Source organism: Carlito syrichta, unplaced genomic scaffold (assembly GCF_000164805.1).
Source record: "Carlito syrichta isolate Samal-C Ts95f unplaced genomic scaffold, Tarsius_syrichta-2.0.1 Scaffold303189, whole genome shotgun sequence".
Classification (NCBI taxonomy): Eukaryota; Metazoa; Chordata; class Mammalia; order Primates; family Tarsiidae; genus Carlito; species Carlito syrichta.
Genome location: NW_007247285.1, coordinates 313,193 through 333,003, shown reverse-complemented (window position 1 = coordinate 333,003; position 19,811 = coordinate 313,193). Strand labels below are relative to the sequence as shown.

The 19,811-nt window shown below is 50.0% G+C and overlaps 2 protein-coding genes across 2 annotated transcripts in view; one reads left to right on the top strand and one right to left on the bottom strand.

The window, feature by feature from the left end:
• CUNH16orf71 (chromosome unknown C16orf71 homolog) overlaps window positions 1–2,515 on the bottom strand; it is a 12,991-nt gene extending 10,476 nt beyond the window's left edge. The window contains exons 1-2 of the mRNA XM_008058040.1: window positions 2,387–2,515; window positions 1,153–1,299 (exon numbers count right to left, since the gene is read on the bottom strand). Coding sequence (XP_008056231.1) covers window positions 1,153–1,299; window positions 2,387–2,515 — 276 coding nt within the window. The remainder of the gene's footprint in view (window positions 1–1,152; window positions 1,300–2,386) is intronic.
• Window positions 2,516–4,391: 1,876 nt separating this feature from the next.
• ANKS3 (ankyrin repeat and sterile alpha motif domain containing 3) overlaps window positions 4,392–19,811 on the top strand; it is a 29,836-nt gene continuing 14,416 nt past the window's right edge. Inside the window, exons 1-5 of the mRNA XM_008058026.2 lie at window positions 4,392–4,437; window positions 7,229–7,400; window positions 8,916–9,114; window positions 9,309–9,430; window positions 11,134–11,215. Coding sequence (XP_008056217.1) covers window positions 7,231–7,400; window positions 8,916–9,114; window positions 9,309–9,430; window positions 11,134–11,215 — 573 coding nt within the window. The 5' untranslated portion in view covers window positions 4,392–4,437; window positions 7,229–7,230. The remainder of the gene's footprint in view (window positions 4,438–7,228; window positions 7,401–8,915; window positions 9,115–9,308; window positions 9,431–11,133; window positions 11,216–19,811) is intronic.

The following is a 19,811-nucleotide window of genomic DNA, read 5'->3' as shown; positions in this document are numbered from 1 at the left end:
TGACCTCATTTCTACAATAAATAAAAAAATTAGCTGGGCGTGGTAGCGCGTGCCTGTAGTTCCAGCTACTTGGAAGGCTGAGGCGGAAGGATCACCGGAGCCCAGAAGGTCGAGGCTGCAGTAGCCAGGAGCGGCCACTGCACTCCAACCTGGGCGACAGAGTGAGACTCCGACTCAAAAAAAAAAAAAAGAAATAAGAAAACACAAAATAAAGCCACATGGAAACTGCTCCATGAACTGCCTGGGGTCTTAGCCACTCTAGGAATTGCTGTTCTGTGGGTTATTTCAGACCCACTTCCAGGCACAGCTGGGCTAGTGGGTGATTTCCATCATGGTGAAGGGTATCCTGACTCTGTAAGACGATGGGGTTCAGCACCTGTGCACCCCTTGCTCCTGGCCTGTGTTGCACTATAGGCCAGAGCTGGGGAAGTGCTAGGCTATCTCCTGGGCAACTGAGGACTCTCTCCCATCCTGGATGGTGCCTCACGGTGATTTGATTGGAAACAAGACATTTAACCACAACCACATCTAGAAGAGCAGAACAGGTCTAACGGGTCGGGCCTGCCCAGTGATAGATGTGCAGGTTCTATTTCTAAAGGCAGCAACAGATTTTAAGCCCCAAGCCACTGACTTTAGACAGAGTTCTAGGTATTACCTGCAGTCCTGGGAAATGGGGAGACAAGAGACGGAAAATTCGCTCTGACATTTGGTGGCTATCACCACTACAGACATGCTTTGGGAGGGGGCTGGGTCGTTTTCTGTGTCCCGTGTTTTCTCTTCATCTCCCACCAACGTGCCAGCCCACACATGCACTTAGGCACTTACAGCACGCCTTCTGCCCCTGACTCCACACCATAGCCTTTAGCAACTCAACAGTGTTTCAGGAGCTCCTGTCACTTCATGACAGAAGACAGGACAAGAGGGGTCAAGGGGAAGAGAAGGGGGCAAAATCAGACAGAAAGTCAAGTCCCCATGCTGGTCCTAAGAGCCTGGCTCCTGGGAGAGGACGGGGTGTGGGGCTGGATGTTAGGCTTGAGCACCTGAGCACCCTGGGTTGGACCCAGAAATGTGAGACCAGTGGCTTTAACCATTTAGACCCACGCTGCTGTTTAGAGTACACCGAGAGCCATGGAAACAGACATGCACACAGACCTCAGCGAGGGGCCTTTCGGGCACAGGGACCCTGGTCCCCAACTGGTCGCCATGGGCAGCATCTTCAGCGAGCTCCTCCGACAGGTCTGGGATGAGAACAGCTTGCCTTCGCTGGAAGATGAACAGCTCCTCCTCCCCACTGTCCGTCTGTGGATGAGCGAGAGGGATTTGGAGGAGCCGGCAGGGCTTGCCGCTCTCACCCTCGCCCTCCACCCTCGCTCCAGCTCTGCCTGCCCAGAGGGTTCGGGAGAGTGGATTCTCTCCCTAAAGGCCTTGGCCTGCGCTGCCTCTTACCACCGATCTAGAAACAGGCTCGGCAGCACCACCTCGTGGAGATGAGACACCTGTGGCAGGTGCTCAGTAGGTGCCTGGGGCAGCATGGACAACGAGGTGGCAGCTGAATGAGCAGAAGCCAGGACTCCTCCTTCCCTATGATCTTGAGTCTTCACTTAACACTAAGCCTTTGTCCTCTCTAAAGGGGCAGGGCTCCTAATCACCTACCCATCTCACAAATAAGACTGAACATGTGCAAACGCTCTGTGCATGGGGCCTTGGGGTCACCTTATGTAGCCTTGCAGTGTGTAGGATGGTCCCTGCAGTCCCCAAAGCTCTGCTGCTGCTGGTGCCCAGATAGGACCCAGCTCTGGCCCATTCCTTCTAAAACCCTTGCCCTTTCTCTCAATGCCCAGAGCCAGCCTGTGTACCGAGAAGCCCCTGCCCTGTGAGTTGTCCCAGGGTCACTGTCCAGTCAGACATATGGCTGTTGACTGGAGCATCCTAGAGGGCAAATTCAGTGACCCCAAACCATGGAGGATTTCTCAAAGGCTTATCATGACACACTGGAATGGTCCCCACTCTTGGCAGGGGCTCTGGCCCTGCCCTGGCCAAGAGAGTTGAGAACAGCTCAAAAGCAGAATGGAAAGGGTGGGGCTTTAGCAACCCGGGTTCCAAGTTAGGGTCAGCACCCCCTGAAATGGCCTCGAGGCCACTGAGCACCAATACATGCGTTCAGAGTGTGATCAATACAGAAAAAAGGGCAAAGAAGGAACTAGGAACCCAGAGGACACAGCTCAAAGTCTGGCCAGATGGTTTAAAATAAATGGCAAACTCCACAGGTCAGCAAGCGGCAAGCGATATCTGCAGAGAGGTGTGCTCCAAAGTTATCCCTGTTCAGTATCATGCCTATCATGGGCAGGAAGGACAGTTGGTGCCCAGGAAGAAAGCCCTTGCTCACCAAGGAGGAGTCTGAGTCCAGAGATGGGAGCTGGTCTTTGACAGCCTTGAGGATGGCATCCCAAGGTCCCAATGGTGAGGCCCAGGGAGAGCCCGGCGAGGGCATCACATCTTCGTCTTTGGATGCCATGGAAGCCCAGGCTCACAGATGTCTTCTCAGGACACCATCATCTAAGGAGTCCTTTGGGGCACACGGGGTGAGGTGAGAGTCCAGGCAGCCGAGGGTCAGAAGGGTGGGGGTGGCCCTTTCAAAGCCCGTACCAGCCGTGGGAGATGGAACAGACTGGCAGACCTCGACCTCCCACCCTAGTTTCCTTCTGGCTCTGCAAGCTCCTGCTACTGAGTGCCAGGCACTGTATGAGTAGCACAGTGTGGAGCCTGCAGGCATATATACATCAGGCTTATAATGATATATACATATATACAGGTGTATATTGATATATGTCCATGATATGCAGATATATGTATGTTACATAGAATGATATATGTCTATGATATATAGATGTATGCATATCATGTACATATCCCATGTAACACAACTATTATCTCCATTTTATAGGCTCACAGAGGTTAGCAAATGGCAAAGGCAGACTCTGATACAAGGAATTTTAAGCCCTGCTACCCTCACGGGACCCGCCTGGCTTTTGTATCTGAGTGTAAAGGATCAGGTCCTGTTCCTCAGGGGGAATGGGGGCTGGAGGGCTGTAGGGGATGCCGGTGTCTGGAGAGACCCTGCAGCCTCAGAGGCTGCTGGCTTTGGCTCTGCAGTCAGTGTCTCTCGACCTCCAACCGGGGCAGCGGCAGGAGATGCGAGTTGGGCGCTGCTTGCTGCATCTGTGCTTCTGGGAGGGAGGGCAGGTGCCTGGTGCAGCCTGAACTGGGTGCAGCAGGGCGGGGACACATGGGGTTGTGTACACCAGGGAGTGCTTTTTGTAACTGAGGCTCTGTTCCGCAATTCAGGGCACAGTATTTTTCAGGGCAACAGAACCGAGGTGAAGGGGCCACCTGAAACTTAGTTCTTCAGGCAACAGGGGAGGAAAGGGCGCTACCGACAGAGGGACGAGCAGGTACAGCGGCTCAGAGAAGTGAAAAATGCCCAATACGTGTGAACGAACCAGACAGTGAAGGATACAGACCGCTAAGCTGAAAAGCTCGGCTCATCCTGCAAGTGAGGGTGGAGCTCGGAGCCTCCTCTGAATCCAGACGTCCCGACTCCACGAGCGCGTCCGTTTCCTGGGGGCAGCCCGTTGGCCCCGCCCCCAGAGCCCCGCCCACGGACCCGACTGCCCCGGGACCCGGCCGCCTCCGGGTGGCCTGTTGTTATGGCAACTAGACGCCAACGGCCTCTCGGGTCGAGCTTTAAAGCTGGGAAACCAGAAAGCCTGCTGAACCTCTCTTAACCAGTCCCCACCTCCTGGGTTTCCTTGTCCCGTCCAGCTCCTGACAATTATCTCTGCAGCCGGACCAGGCCCGAGGTCACGCACCGCAGGCCTCAGCCTCTACTCCCTGCGCGGTCCTGACAGGGCTATAAACAGCTTTTACCGCGTCAATCAAGTCGCGTTCGTCCCCTCGGGGCCCAGCGCAATTACTGGAGCCGCCACCTCCTTCGGAACCCCTCTTCCCAGCGGAACTTTACATTACTGAACTGCTAACCTCTTTTCCTCCGGCTCCCCTTTATGGACTGGGCGCGTCCTGATTCTCTTGCAACAGGATTGGGTCTCCTGATCAGTGGGGGGCGGGGAATGGAAAACGTCCTCTACTCATTGGCTGCCAAGGGCGTCACACAGCGAGCTGGGCGCGCTGACCGGAAGGTCCGGGTGCGAGACGCGCGAATTAGACGCCGCCGGGGAGCTGCCCTGGTGTGGACCCGCGAGCTGTTCCGGCGTGCCCAGCGCCCTCCCGCAACCACTTCCGGGGCGAGTGCCGGGCGCGGGGGCGGCGGCGGGCGCTGTTGCAGGGGGCGGCGACGCGGCAAGGGATCTTGGAGGCTCCCTGCCCGCGGGGCTGGCGCTGGCGGCCCGCGGACAGCCCGAGGCCTGAGGCCCAGCACAGGTAGGCTCCGCGGAGGCCTGGCGCGGCCAGGTGCCGGCACCTGCCGCCCGCCCGGGCCCGTCAGCCCTGCAGTTGCTCGCTGCGTGACTCGGTGACTGAGCCCCGCTTCTGTAGCTGCCGACTAGGACGACAGTGCCCTGTGTCCGGTAGGCTTATGGGAGGATGCCTGCCCGGGGCGTCGAGGAATCGTGGCTGTAGGTGCTCGGGTTGTTGGCGGGGGACTCGTCACGGGCTCGATGAGCGAGCTTTGCTGTACACCGTCCCCGCTGCAGTTCGCTGGGAGCCCTAACTCCTCACGTGGAGCGGGAAGGATGCCCCAGAGGCTTCGACAAACCTCCTCTGTGAGCGTGACAGTTGCCACCAGCATCAAGCTTGTTCTTTTTTTTAAGTTAAAATTTATCTTAAAACTAACGGATATTGCTGGGCGTGGTGGCTCATGCCTGTAAACCCAGCACTTTGGGAGGCTGAGGCAGGAGGATTGCTTGAGCCTGGCCAGGGGTTCTGTAGCAGCTTGGGCAACATAGTGAGACCCTGTCTCCACAAAAAAACCAAAAAATTAGCCAGGCGTGGGGGCACTCGCCTGTAGTCCCAGCTACTTGGGAGGCAGAGGCGGAAAGATCTCCTGAGCTCATGAGTTTGAGGCTGCAGTGAGCCGAGACCATGCCACTGCACTCCAGCGTCAGAGACCCCCAGTGAGACCCTCACAACTCAAACAAAGGTAACAGATACTTAGCATTTTACAAGATGGACAGAACTAGAAGGTACAGTGAAATGAAAAGCTTCCATCCCTGGTGCTACTTCCTAAAGATGAGTTCTGGACGCAAGATGCAAAAGAAACTTTTTGCTTGTATACACATATATGCCAGATAGAGTCGTCATCTTGTTGATAGTGTATTCCCATTATTGGGGAGTATTTGTCATGTGGCAAATGATGAAGGACATCACAGCAGCTTTATAGTCCCCTGGCATCTGAGTTCTCCTTCCTGAGGATCCTCGAGGTTGAGTCTAGTTCCCCCAGAGCTTTGGGAGTGTCAGACATACGAGTGTCCAACAAATGGAGAGAAAACACAGGCCCACCCTGGAGGAGGTCATGTTGGAAGGACCCTGAAGTGACACGCAGCTGATTTGGGTTCTTATCCAGGCTTGTTGGCCAGGCTGTTCAGGGTGGAGGTTCTCAGCTGCGGAGTACAGAGGCTGCATGGTGTCGGGCTCTGCCAGCTGAAGGGGTGGTGGTTCCAGGAAGCAGGACTTTGTGACAAACTGGTACTTACTGCCTGGCACCTACACACACTCTCACCAGGGGCTCGCAAAGTCTTTGTCCTCCACATTGGTGGCTTGTTTGCTTCGCCATCTTGGCTGTCACCTGGGGCTTGGGAGCATCCTTTGGCAGAAACTGAGGTCTTAATGGCATCTGGGAAGGACTGTGCCACCTTTAGGTCATCTGAACAAGGCAAGGCCACCTTAACTTTTTCCCTTGCTTCCTTGTCGACACTTGCGTCTTATCACTCCTGTACCTAAGGATTTTGCTAGGAACCTAGGGATTTGGCTTTGACTTGGGCAGGATTCCTGGTGTTGTCCCACCTGAGGGGAAGTGCCATTCTACCAGTTTTCCAGCCTATCGTATTTGTCCCAATCGCTTCCACTTTGAAGGGATGGGTAGCTAGATTACTGTTCAGTGACATTTGCTAGGCACCACCAGTCACATCCTGGTTTCTGGGTTGAGCTTTTCTTTCCACCTTTTTTTTTTCAAAAAATTAATTTATATTTAAATTTTACATACAGTAAAAATTTATTTTGGTGTTCAGGCCTGTGGTTTTGATAAATGCATAGAATCACAGATCCACCACCACAGGCAAGACACAGAACAGATCCATCACTCCCAGATTTCCCTCTGCTGCCCCTTTGGGGTTCCCCTGCCCCTTGGTACCACTGACCTGGCCTCCAACCCTTTAGTTCTGCCTTTTCCAGTGTCAATATAGATAATTTCAATATAGCATATAAATGAAATTAGACAGCAGGCAGCCTTTTTCTTTTTTGTGGAGACTGGTCTTGCCATGTTGCCCAGACTGGTCTCCAACTCCAACTCTTGGCCTCATGTGATCCTCCCATCTTAGCCTCCCAAAGTGCTGGGATTTTAGACATGAGCCACCACACCTGGCCAGTAGACAGCCTTTTGAGTGGCTTTTTTCATGAAGCATAAAGCGTTTGAAATTCATTCATGTGTGGTGTGTAAGCTTGGTTCCTTCTTATTATTGCTGAGTACAGTTCTGATGATGGATGTGCAAGCATTTGTTTGTCCATTCTTCCGTGTGTTGTAAGCAGCCTTTTAAGATACCATGCCCCCATTAGACAGTAAGGAGTTAGGGATTGGAGTAGCTAAGGAGCAGAGCTGAATTTTGATCTAACCCCAAATTCAGGGTTCTTTTGCGCCACCTAGGAACTGCTCAGTGACCCTCTTAGCATTTCTTTACTGCCCATCCAAGAGGTCGTCAGGGTGCTGGAGCTGCTGGAGAATTCCCTTCTAGCGTCGGGTCTGTGGCTGGAGGAAGGAAAATGTGCACTCAGTTAGCGACTCATGTACTCTTTGTGACTGGGCGCAAGCGCAGCAGCCTTCGTCTGAGCTGCCCATGCCATGCACCATGTCATGGGGAAGGTTGTCTAAGTTGGCTCCAGGGTGTCAGTTGGATAGGTAGTGACATTGCAGCCTGCCCAGGTAGGAGTATGACCAGCCTGTTCCATTCCCCAGAACAACCAGGAAGAAGAGAGCACGCCCCGGGGCTCCCTTCCGCAGTGATGTCCGAGCTCAGCGACGAGGCCAGTGAACCAGAACTCCTGACCCGCAGCTTGTCCATGTGGCATGGGCTGGGGGCACAGGTCAGCCGAGAGGAGCTGGACGTCCCCTTGGATCTTCACACGGCTGCTTCCATTGGCCAGTATGAAGTGGTGAAGGAGTGCGTGCTGCGGTAAGAGACCCTGGGCACGCACTTCTTGAGTTTCGTGTCTCAGTGGCCTCAGATCCCATGTGACGGGGTTTTGCGCACAGCTGTGGACACTTAGTACGTGTGGGTAGATTAGCCCTGCTGATCTCAGACCAGGTGTCAGCAATGGTTTACAGTGGGCACTGACAAAAAAAGCAGTTCTTATTCACAGGAAGAAAAAGATGGATTATACTTTGGTCATAAGCTTTCAAACATTAACTGGTAGCTGGTTAATAATTTCATGGTTTTCACGGATTGCAGAAATGCCAAAACAAACAAACAAACAAAACAAAAATAAAGATAGGAAGCAATGCCTCTGGCCTTCTTCTTAGGGTTTATTCGCTCCCTCACTCCCCCTAGTTTCTGCCACTGAGGCTTGCTCTTGGTGCCACTGAGGGATGGCCTCTTTGTCCACCCACCTTTTACTACTCTGCATACAAATAGTCAATCCCAGTAGCAATAAGCTCCTGGCAAGACCCACAGTTGCAGCTTGTTCATAGTGCAGTTTGACATTTAGTGTCATATATGGAAAGGGATCATCCCCTTACTCCTATATTACGGCTTCTCTGTAATGCTGCCCTGGCCAGTGGCTGCCACTGCACACCTGGGATCAGGCCCCTTGGAGTGGCTGCCTGGGCATCCTCCCACTGTCTCTAGGAGATGCTAGTGAACGGGAAGATACTGCATGGGTAGTCTAATGTGTGTCCTCTGAGAGGCGCAAATCATGTGACTTGTGTGTCAGATGTTATCGTCATTGGAGGCAAGAGCTGGTCTGTGGGCACTGACTGTGCAGGGTGCCCAGAAGTGGGGCTTATTTTAAAATGTGATTCCCAGCCCCAGAGTTTGGGCTGGAAGCCCACTTTTTTTTTCCTCCTGTGGGAAAATGCGTTTCTAGAATTTAAATGGAAATCTGTGAGAAAGATAGGATTCTTTGGTCACAGATTTTTCAAGAGTGTTTCTGTAGGGTGAGGTGACAAAGGAGTAATCAGTTGCAGTAGGACTTGTCCATCACCGAGTCCTTTTCTCTTTCCTCATTACCTCTGTCCCCCCAGCACTGGACCAGCAGACTCTGGTCCTTGGGTATAAGGCAGTCAAGGCTCATGGTCAAGGCTTCTCACCTTGGCTCTGTGGACGGTCCAGGCCAGATCAGTCTTTTCTGTGGGGTCATCTTGGGCACTGAGGATGTTCCGCAACAGCCCTGAGCTCCACCTGTTAAATGCCCGTAGCGCTTCCCTCCCCAGTTGTGATAACCAAAACCATCTCCAGACATTGCCTCATGTCCCCTGACTGAATCCATCTGTCCATCTGGTGCTGTGAAAGAAGGGAATGGCTGTCCTTGGACTAGGAGAAGGACAGATGAGAAGATGAAATCAGAGGGAGGCAAAGACTGAGGACTTTGCTTGCTGTCAGCTCATCCTGCTGGGCCTGGCCTCCCATCGGCTTTGGCAAACCCACATGCGAGCCAGCTGGGTGTGTCTAGCATATCTTGCGTTTGTTTAGGAGAGAGTTAGATTTGAATAAGAAGAACGGTGGTGGCTGGACCCCGCTGATGTATGCCTCCTACATTGGACACGATACCATCGTGCACCTGCTGCTCGAGGCAGGGGTGAGTGTGAATGTGCCGACCCCAGAAGGGCAGACTCCATTGATGCTGGCCTCCAGCTGTGGCAACGAGAGCATCGCCTACTTTCTCCTCCAGGTGAGCTACGAGGGCACTCAGGCCCAGAAACCTGAGGGGTCCCCCAGCTGCGCTGACAGAGACGTGAACCACTGCTGGCCACGGTGTGTGTGTGTGCTGTGTAATCTCTTCTGATTCTTGCAGCACAATGACCTGAAGGGCGCCTGCTCCATGGAGGAGGCAGGCTGTGACGCACGTTTTGTGTTTTCTTGAAGCAAGGTGCGGAGCTAGAGATGAAGGACATCCAGGGCTGGACCGCCCTCTTCCACTGCACCAGCGCTGGTCATCAGCAGATGGTCAAATTTCTCCTGGACAGTGGCGCCAATGCCAATGTGAGGTGATTGCCAGGTCATCAGTGGCCGTGGGGTGGGCTGGGTCTCGGCTAATTAAGGAGGACAGCTCTAGGGTCAACTTACCAGAGTTCAAGGGCACCCCCGCCTCAGTATGAGAGGATCAAGGCCAAGGGGCAGGACAGATGCATTCCTGTAAGCGTGTTTTGTCATGTGCCAGAGGCCTGACAGAGTGCATGGCTCTTAAATGACATATGTTGCATGCTAATTCCTTCTTCTTTCTTGCTTTGTATGTATATCAGGTGAGGTGATGCTTTGAAAACAATCATGAGTTTTTTCTTTCTTTTATGTTTTTGAGTTGGAGTCTCACTCTGTCACCCAGGCTGAAATGCAGTGGCACGCTCATAGCCACTGCAACCTTGACCTGCTGGGCTCAGGCAATCCTTCTGCCTCAGCCTTCCAAGTAGCTGGAACTACAGGCACGCACCACCACACCAAGCTAATTTTTGATTTATTGTAGAGACAAGGTCTCACCAAGTTGCTCAGGCTGGTCTTGAACCCCTGGACTTAGGCAATCCTCTCGCCTTGGCCTCCCAAAGTGCTGGGATTACAGGTTTGAGCCACCACACCTGGCCCAATCATGAGGTTTATAAGCTGAAAGTGGGATTTTTTTTTTTTTTTGAGTTGGAGTCTCACTCTTGTCTCCCAGGCTGGAGTGCAGGGCACACTCATGGCCACCACAGCCTTGACTGCTGAATTTGGAGATCCTTCCGCCTCAGCCTTCCAAGTAGCTGGAACTGCAGATGCATGCCACCACACCTGGCTAGCGTCTTGTGATTTATTGTAGAGACGAGGTCTCAGCAAGTTGCCCAGGCTGGTCTCGAACCCCTAGTCTCAGGCAGTCCTCTCGCCTCAGCCTCCCAAAGTGCTGGAATTACAGGCTGAGCCACCACGCCCAACTTGGATTGTTTTCTAAAACTTGTCAGGATTATAATCTCCTTTCAACACATCAAGTCCCAGCGCAGCACCCACCAGTGTTGTGCATAGCAGTGGCTGATATCATCCATCATAACACACACCCTCATTCTCTATGCTACCAAAAAAGAAAAACTGCTACTAATTAAAATTCAGCTTGCCTATTGATTTAAAGACACATTCTGACTTCAGAGATGTGAAAATGTGAAACATGTATCTTAGAACGGATAAAACCCAGCATTTCACATGTGTCCTGTCTTCTAGACCAGCATGAAATAAGCATTAGGATGCCCTCTGAAGACAGTGCTGAGTTAGCAGTCACCACGCACAAAAATAAGCTTTGGGTACTGAGCATAGTGAGGACAAGTGGAATTCTTAGAGCTTGGGCTTTTCGGGAGAGTTCATGGAGAATGTTGGACTCCAAAGTGAGGGTTTGGGTGGATAAGCAGGAGACGGCAGCTTTCTGAGAGGACTGAAGCGTCAGAGCACCATCAAGGTGGAGATTAGGAGGTAGCAGGTGGGAACAGCCTCGAAGGAGAGGAGGCAAGAAGGTAGATCTGTCTTGAGGACAAAGACGAGCCCTGAGGACAGATAGCAGAAGAGTAGCTGAAGCTGATCTGTTAGCTTTTCTCGGCTCGCTTGTGAATTCTTGAGAGAGAGAAGGCGAGAGAGACAGACACCTCTGCACTAGGAACAGATGATACGTGCACTGGCGTGGCTTTGTGTTCAGCTGGGGAGAACTCCCTGCTAACCATTTGTGGTCCCCATCTCGCAGGGAGCCGACGTACGGGTTCACTCCTTTGATGGAAGCAGCTGCGGCTGGCCACGAGGTCATCGTGCAGTATTTCCTGAATCATGTAAGTAACCCTGTTTATTAGTGTGTAATTGAGTCACAGCAAGTGAGGAATCATGTTACTGAGGTATGAACTATAATAGGATTTTCTTTTACACAGAAATAAGTGCTCTTCATTCACTTAGTCTAATTTCTTTTTTTTTTTTTTTGAGTTGGAGTTTCACTCTGTCACTCAGACTAGAGTGCAGTGGCCGCTCCCGGCCACTGCAGCCTCAACTTGCTGGGCTCTGGCAATCCTTCTGCCTCAGCCTTCCAAGTAGCTGGAACTACAGGCGTGTGCTACCACACCCGGCTAATTTTTTTTATTTATTGTAGAGGTGAGGTCTCACCAAGTTGCCCAGGCGGGTCTTGAACCCGCGGGCTCAGGCAATCTACTCACCTCGCCTCCCAAAGCACTGGGATTACAGGCTGAACCACCAAGCCCGGCTACTTAGTCTAATTTCATTGAATATCTATTAATGCCAAGTGCTGGGTGACACTTTGGCACTAGGGGTACAGTGGTGAGTACAAACAGACATCTCTTCCTGTTAAAATTTTGAAAATACTATGATTTGAAAAATATGGAAAAATATTTTAGAAAGTCAACAGCATTCCTAATCCCATCACTTAGAACAGTTACACAGACCAAGAAGGCTGAGCTCAACCCTTTTTGGCCTTCCCACGATAACCACTGGGTTTGATGAAGAGCCACCCAGGACATGTCTTCTGCTATATAGAGGGCTGTCTTGTAGGCAGCAGCACACATATTGCTTTCTGTTTTGAACAAAAATAGGATTCCATGTTTATCTGTTCTACAATTTTAAAAAAGACTTAAAATAGCATAGATATGTTATCCTTGCACAGTATTTCACTGTAATTGATTTAATCAAGTTTTTATTAGTAGAAATTTTGTCTCCAACATTTTACATTTATAAACTGCAGTTATTGCAGTATCTTTTGACATAATGCTTTAATGCTCTTGCAGATATTTCTGTGTATTGTATTTCTTTTTTATTTTACTGTTTTTTAAAATTTACTTTTTGAGGCAGTCTCTCTCTGTTGCCTAGGCTGGAGTGCAATGGCATGCTCACACCTACCTCAGACTCGATGTGCTGGGCTCAGGTGACCCTTCCACCTCAACCTTCCAAGTAGTTGGAGCTACAGGTGTGTGCTATCACATCTGGCTAATTTTTTTTATTGATTGTATAAACACGGTCTCACCAAGTTGCTCAGGCTGGTCTCGAACCCCTGATCTCAGGCAATCCTCTTGCCTCCGCCTCCCAAAGTGCTGGTATTACAAGCATGAACCACTGAGCCTGGCTTATGTTTTATTTTTTAAAGCTAGTCAAATGAAGCAGTAGGAGTGGAGAAGGAACAAAGAAATCTGTAATTGGTTGTAAACACCACAAGAGGGATTGCTGGTGCGCACATTTTAAACTTAAAAGGTCCTGATATACTCAAAGACAAATAAAAAATGGGCAAAGGATCTGAATATGGATTTCTCCAAATAAAATATACAAATGGACCAAGTGTGGTGGCCCATGCCTATAATTCCAGCACTTTGAGAGGCTAAGGCAGAAGGAGTGCTTGAGCCCAAGAGTTTGAGATTAGCCTGAACTACATATCAAGACCCTGTCTCTACAAAAAATAAAAAGCTAGCTGGGCATAGTGGCAGTAATGCATGCCCATAGTTCCGCCTACTCAGGAGGCTGAGGGAGGAAGATAGCTTGAGCCCAGGAGTTAGAAGCAGTGGTGAGTTTGTGATCACACCACTGCACTTCGGCCTGGGCGACAGAGCAAGACCTTGTTTCTAAGAAAAATTAAAAATAAATAAATAAGAGATGTAAATGGCCAATAATCATGAAAACATGCCTGACATCACTAGTCATCAGGGAGATGTGAATCAAAATTAGTGGGATATCTATAGTGAAAAAGACAGACAATGACAAGTGTTAGGTGAGCATATAGGAAAACTGGAACCCTTGTATTTGGCTGATGGATGTCAAATGGTGTAGCCTCTTTGGAAAACAGTCTGGCGCTTCTCCAAACAGTTAAATCTAGAGTTACCATAGGACCCAGCAGTTCCATTCTTAGGTATATACCCAAGAGAATTGGAAACATAGGTCCACACAGAAAAATCTAGACAAATGTTCACCACAGTGTTATTCATAACAGCAAAAGAGTGGAAACAACCCAGGAGTCTATCTGCTGATGAATACAAAATGTATATCTCTGTAGCAGACTATCATTCATCCACAAAAAGGAATGAAACACTGATATCTGCCGCAACATGGATGGGCCTTAAAAACGTGGTGCTCAGTGAAGGAAGCCAGACACAAAGGCCACGTCGTGTATGACTCCGTTCACGTGAAATGTCCAGGACAGGCAGTTCCTAGACAGAAGGTAAATGAGTAGTTGACAGGGACTGGAGAATGAGAAGACTAGGGAGCAGCGATGGATAGAGGGGACGGGGTTTCTTTTTAGGGTGTACTAATGTCCTGAAATTGATGGTGATAATGGTTGGACAACTCTGAATGTACTAGAAGTCACTGAATTGTACACTATTAATGGTGTGTGAATTATAGCTCAATAAAGCTGTTAAAAGCATTCCACTGGGTACAGTGGCTCACACCTGTAATCCCAGCACTTTGGGAGGTGGAGGCGAGAGGATTTCCTGAGCTCAGGGTTCGAGACCAGCCTGGGCAACTTGGTGAGACCTCATCTCTTCAATAAACCAAAAAATTAGCTGGGCATGGTGGTGTGCACTTGTATTTCAGCTACTTAGAAGATTGAGGTGGAAAGATTGCCTGAGCCCAGCAGGTCGAGGCTGCGGTAGCCATGAGCGTGCCACTGTACTCCAACCTGGGCAATAGTGAAACTTCAAAAAAAAAATTTCAATAGGGGAAAATTCAGGCAGTCCTAACACATTCCCACTAACAATTTTGTCTGTGTTGTCCTTCCCACCAGTACTATACGAAGGTCCCGTTTTCTCATGTCTCTACCAGCCCTGTATGTGAATCTCTTAAGCTTTGGCCAATGTGGTGGGAGAATGGAGGCATCTCATTTTGGTTTGTTCTTATTAGTATGGTTGGACATTTTAAAACATAATTTGTGTTGGGTTTGGTGCTCACGCCTGTAATCTCAGCGCTTTGGGAGGCCAAGGCAGGAGGATTGCTTGAGTCCAGGAGTTCAAGCCTGGGCAACATTGTGAGAACCTGTCTCTACAAAAAATAAAAAAATGAGCGAGATGTGGTGGCATGCATCTGTATTCCCACTACTTGGGAGGCTGAAGCAAAAGGATCGCCTGAGCTCATGAGTTTGAGGATGCTGTGAGCCGTGATCGTGCTGCTGCACTCCAGCCTGGGCAACAGAGTGAGATTCCGGTTCAAAAACATAAAAATTTTATTTATTGGCCATTTCTTTTATTAATTGTCTCCTTATATTTTCAGCCTAATTGTCTATTTGAAAGCTTGTTTTTTTTTCACTTAACGGTGGGAACTTTTTGAATAATGACCTTTTCACATGGTATCTCTTTTAAAAAAGAATCTGGGGACAGAACATGCACATGGTCCCCTGCAGGTGAGACAGGAGGTTGCAGTCTGGGCCTGCCTCCCACCCAGGCCCCTGTCCCTCATCACCTTCCCCATGAGTGTCTCTGCACAGGTCATGTCTGCAGAGATGCCCTCATACATGTGTGTGGTCTTAACCACACATGCAACTGCTCTGCCTTGCTTGCTTTTTAAACTGATTCCTGGAGATGGTTCTTTATCAGAGTATAAAATGTTCCTGTCTCTGTTTTGTTATGGTGGCACGGTGCTCCCTGCAGGGATGAGTCAGAGTTCCTTTAACGGTGGTCCCCAGATGGAATCAGATCATTGCCAACATTTGCTGTTGTGCACGGTGTAGCCAGGCTGTCTTGCACATTTGTCTGTAAACACATGTGACCACATCTGTGCAGTCTGTGCAAATGACAGAGGTTTGGGTTACGTGAGTGCAGCCTGAATGTGGGTGTTGCCGAACAGCCATCTGAGGAACAAGTTGTACCTGTGACACTCCCACAGCCATGAGAGGCTCACATCTTAAGTTATAAAGTACTTCATTGTTACTTTATCTTATTTTTTGAGTCGAGGCCTCACTTTGTCGCCCAGGCTGGAGTGTAGTGGCACGATCACAACTCACTGCAGCCTTGGCCTCCTGGGCTCAGGTGATCATCCCGCCTTAGCCTCTCAAGTGGCTGGGTCTATAGATGCACACCACCACACCCAGCTAATTATGAAGTACCTTGAACATACAGACAAGTCTGGAGGGTAACACAGCAAACCCATGTGAGTCCAGTGTCTGAGTTTGACAGGCTAATGTCTTGCCTTGGTTGCCCCAGCTCTTCTCCCTGCTTCTTTGTAAAGGACAAGATTGAAGTCCTCGTTGTGCTCTTCTGGTCCCAGCCACCTCCCTCTTCTCTAGAGGGAACCACTCTCCGGATGTTGGTGTGTGTCTTTCCTGTCCCTGATTCTTTCTTGTACACTCTGTATCCTTAGGCAGTATGTAGACTTGCTTTGAATCTGTCAGAGTTTTACATAATGTACGGATCAGACTATGCCCTTCAACAGAGTGGCGGCCTGTGCTGGAAGTTCCCCTACTGATGGCTCAGTCTGTTTGGAGGGGTGAACCCATCACCTTCATCCTTCCTTTAGGAGTGACGTTTACGTGGTTCCACTCTGCTCTTCCTAATGGTGCCACCGTTGTCATCATGTACACATCCTCTTGAGCACGTGTGGGAATTTCTTGGGGAGTTCAGGTGTGTTCTTCAAAGTAGACTCCGGTGTGTATAGTGGGTGCATCGTCACCAGGTGGCATGAACGTGCTTTCCTCTGAAATACACGTACTCAGCCCTTGCCCTCCTCCCCTCCACCCCCATACTTTCCCTAACACTTGGTACCAGATATCAGATGAGTTGTCTCCTCATTTATTTTTGAGTCAGGGTCTCTGTCACCCAGGCTAGAGCAGCAGCCTTGACCTCCTGGGCTCAGGCCGTCCTTCTGCCTCAACCTCAAAGTAGCTGGGACTATGGGTATGTGCCACCACGCCCAACTAATTTTTTTTTTTTTGGTAGAAATGAGGTGTTGCTTTGTTGCCTAGGCTGGTGTTGAACTCCTGGGCCCAAGTGACCTCCTGAAGTGCTGGAATTATAGACATGAGCCACCATGCCTAGTCGAGTTGTCTCCTATTGATTTTTGCCTTTCCCTGATTTCTGGTGAGGTTGAATATCTTTTCATATCTTTATCAGCCATTTGGGCTTCTGCAAATAATTATTCTTTGACAGTAATTCCACTCACATGAATGAGACTTCCTTAAGACACACCATGTGGTCAAGAACAGATGGCTAGGAGCCTGGAACCATGAAAGCCTCTGCTTTGATGTTTAGAGGCTGACTTTATTTTATTTTGAGTTGGAGTCTCACTCTGTCGTCCAGACTGGAGTGCAGTGGCCGCTCCCGGCCACCGCAGCCTCGACCTGCTGGGCTCCGGTGATCCTTCCGCCTCAGCCTTCCAAGTAGCTGGAACTACAGGCGTGCGCTACCACGCCTGGCTAATTTTTTATTTATTGTAGAGATGAGCCAAGTTGCCCAGGCGGGTCTCGAACCCGCGGGCTCGGGCATTCCACTCACCTCAGCTTCCCAAAGGCGCGGGATTACAGGCTGAGCCACCGAGCCTGGCTTCTGACTTTATTTTATTTTATTTTATTTTGTTTTTGAGTTTGAGTCTCACTCTGTTACCCAGGCTGGAGTGCAGTGGCATGCTCGATCTGCTGGGCTCAGGTGACCTCTTTGTGTCAGCCTTCCAAATAGCTGGAACTACAGGCGCCACCATGCCTGGCTAACTTTTGATTTATTGGAGAAATGAGGTCTTGCCAAGTTGTCCAGGCTGGTCTTGAACCTGTGGGCTCAGACTATCCTTTCACATCAGCCTCCCAAAGTACTGGGATTATAGGTGTGAGCCGCCACGCCTGGCTAGAGGCTGACTTTAAATGAGGCAGTACTGGGGATTGTAAGAGACAGTTACTCTTATAATTTTTGAAAAGGAAACCATATTGGAAAATCAGAGACTTTAAATTTTTTTATCTATGTGCATATACTTGAGGGAAAACAAATTATATTGGGTTTGTTTTAGAAAAGGATCAAGTTTTAAATTTTGAAATAGACCAGGCTCAGTGGCTCAGTCTGTAATCCCAGCACTTTGGGAGGCCAAGGAGAGTGGACTGCCTGAGCCCGTGGGTTTAAGACCAGCCCGGGCAATTTGGCGAGACTTCGTCTCTACAATAAAAATTTTTTAAAAATAGCCAGGCATGGTAGCATGCATCTTTATTTCTGACTACTCAGAAGGCTGAGGCAGAAGGATCGCTGGAGCCCAGCAGGTTGACGCTGGGGTGGCCATGAGCGTGCCACTCCAGCCTGGGTGACAGAATGAGACTCCAACTCAAAAAAAAAAAATTTTTTTTTAAAATGATTTCAGACAAATAGTTACAAAATAGTACAAAGGATTTGCATGCCTTTCCCAGATTCCCCAAATGTTAACATTTCACCTTATTTTCTTCACTCTCTCTATACTTATATATACGTGCTTGTTATCTTTTTGAAACTATTTGAAAGTCAGTTGTGACATAATGGTCCTTCTCCCCTAAATACCTCAGTGTGTATTTCCTAAAAACAAGAACATTCTCAAACCGGGCTCGGTGGCTCAGCCTGTAATCCCACGCCTTTGGGAGGCTGAGGTGAGTGGATTGCCTGAGCCCGTGGGTTCGAGACCCGCCTGGGCAACTTGGCGAGACCTCATCTCTACAATAAATCAAAAATTAGCCAGGTGTGGTAGCACGCGCCTGTGGTTCCAGCTACTTGGAAGGCTGAGGCGGAAGGATCGCCGGAGCCTAGTAGGTCAAGGCTGCGGTGGCCGGGAGCGGCCACTGCACTCCAGTCTGGGCGACAGAGCAAGACTCCAACTCAAAAAAAAAAACAAAACAAAAAAAACCAAGAGCATTCTCTTTCCTGGTCACACACCACAGATTCAGCACAGAATTTTTCCTCCATCTTCTAGGCAGGAGTGAAAGGTGTTGGACATGTCCAGGCCAAATTCTTCTGTTTCAGAGGGTGGTACTCTCATTCTGACTCATTCTATGGAGCTGGCTGGCCAGCCCTGCCTGGACGCTCCTTCTCTCCCCACAGAATTCCCACTGCCCAGTTGTGCTAGACCACAGGGAGCTAGGGGAGGGACCCATGTGATCTCCTGCCTGCCCCCCAACCAACCAGGCTTCACTGCTGGTTGGAGAACTGAGCGAAGCTGGTCACTCCCTGCTCTGCAGTGGGGGGAGACTGATTTCCTTGCACCCCGTTTCCCTTTCTGCTGCCGAGCTGAGAGAAGCTTCTCTGGTGTGTTGGGGCCTCTCTCTTTCCTTTTTTTTTTTGAGTTGGCATCTCACTGTCGCCCAGGCTGGAGTGTAGTGGCATGCTCATGGCCACCACAGCTTCCACCTGCTGGGTTCAGGCGATCCTTCCGTCTCAGCCTTCCACGTAGGGGCCTCTCTTTAAGAGGGAGTTGATCCTTCAGACTGAGTTGTGATCATACTTTTTTTTTTTTGAAAGCAGGTTTTATTGAAAGGACAGAAAAGCTTCCACAGTGGGAGGGGACCTGAGGGGGGTTGCCCTCTGATCCCACTTTCATGTGAAAATGAATTTTGATCATGCATCTCACTAGTAATGTATTATGTATATTATAATAGAGGAACAGAGGCGGATATGGTGGCTCATGCCTGTAATCCTAGCACTTTGGTAGGCTAAGACAGGAGGATTGCTTGAGACCAGCCTAGGAACATAGCAAGACCTCATCTCTACAAAAAATTAAGTGGGTGTGGTGGCGCCTATAGTCCCAGCTACTTGGGAGACTGAGGCAGAGGGATCGCCTGAGTCCAGGAGGTCAAGGCTGCAGTGAGCCATGATTGTGCCACTGCACTCCAGCCTAGGCAGGAGTGAGACTATGACTTAAAAAAAAAAAGTTACCAAATTCTTCTGTTTCAGAGGGTGGTGCTCTCATTCTGACTATGGTTTAAAGGGCTGCTTCACTAGAGAACTGTTGTCTCCAGCCGTCTCTGTGAAGGGAAGCAAAGCTAGTAGGACACAAGCCCAGAGGCACAAGGTGGAGGCTGGGCTGTCTGCATGGTGGCTGCCAGTACCCTGCAGCGACATCATGAACTTGACAGGCCACGTGTGGGAGGCCAGAGTGGCAGCTGCGAGAGGGCTTGATGATTGCTCCTTGTGACTTGGCCACATAACCCCTTCCAGGCCTCCTTATCTTTGTCCTTAAGAAGTGAGTGAGACCGGACTTGAGTGGTTCAGCCTGTAATCCCAGCACTTCGAGAGGCTGAAGTGAGTGGATCGCTTTAGGCCACGGGTTTGAGACCAGGCTGGGCAACTTGGTGAAACCTCATCTCTACAATTAAAAAAAAAAATTAGGCCAGGCTCGGTGGCTCAGCCTGTAATCCCGTGCTTTGGGAGGCTGAGGTGAGTGAATTGCCTGAGCCCGCGGGTTCGAGACCCGCCTGGGCAACTTGGCGAGACCTCATCTCTAGAATCA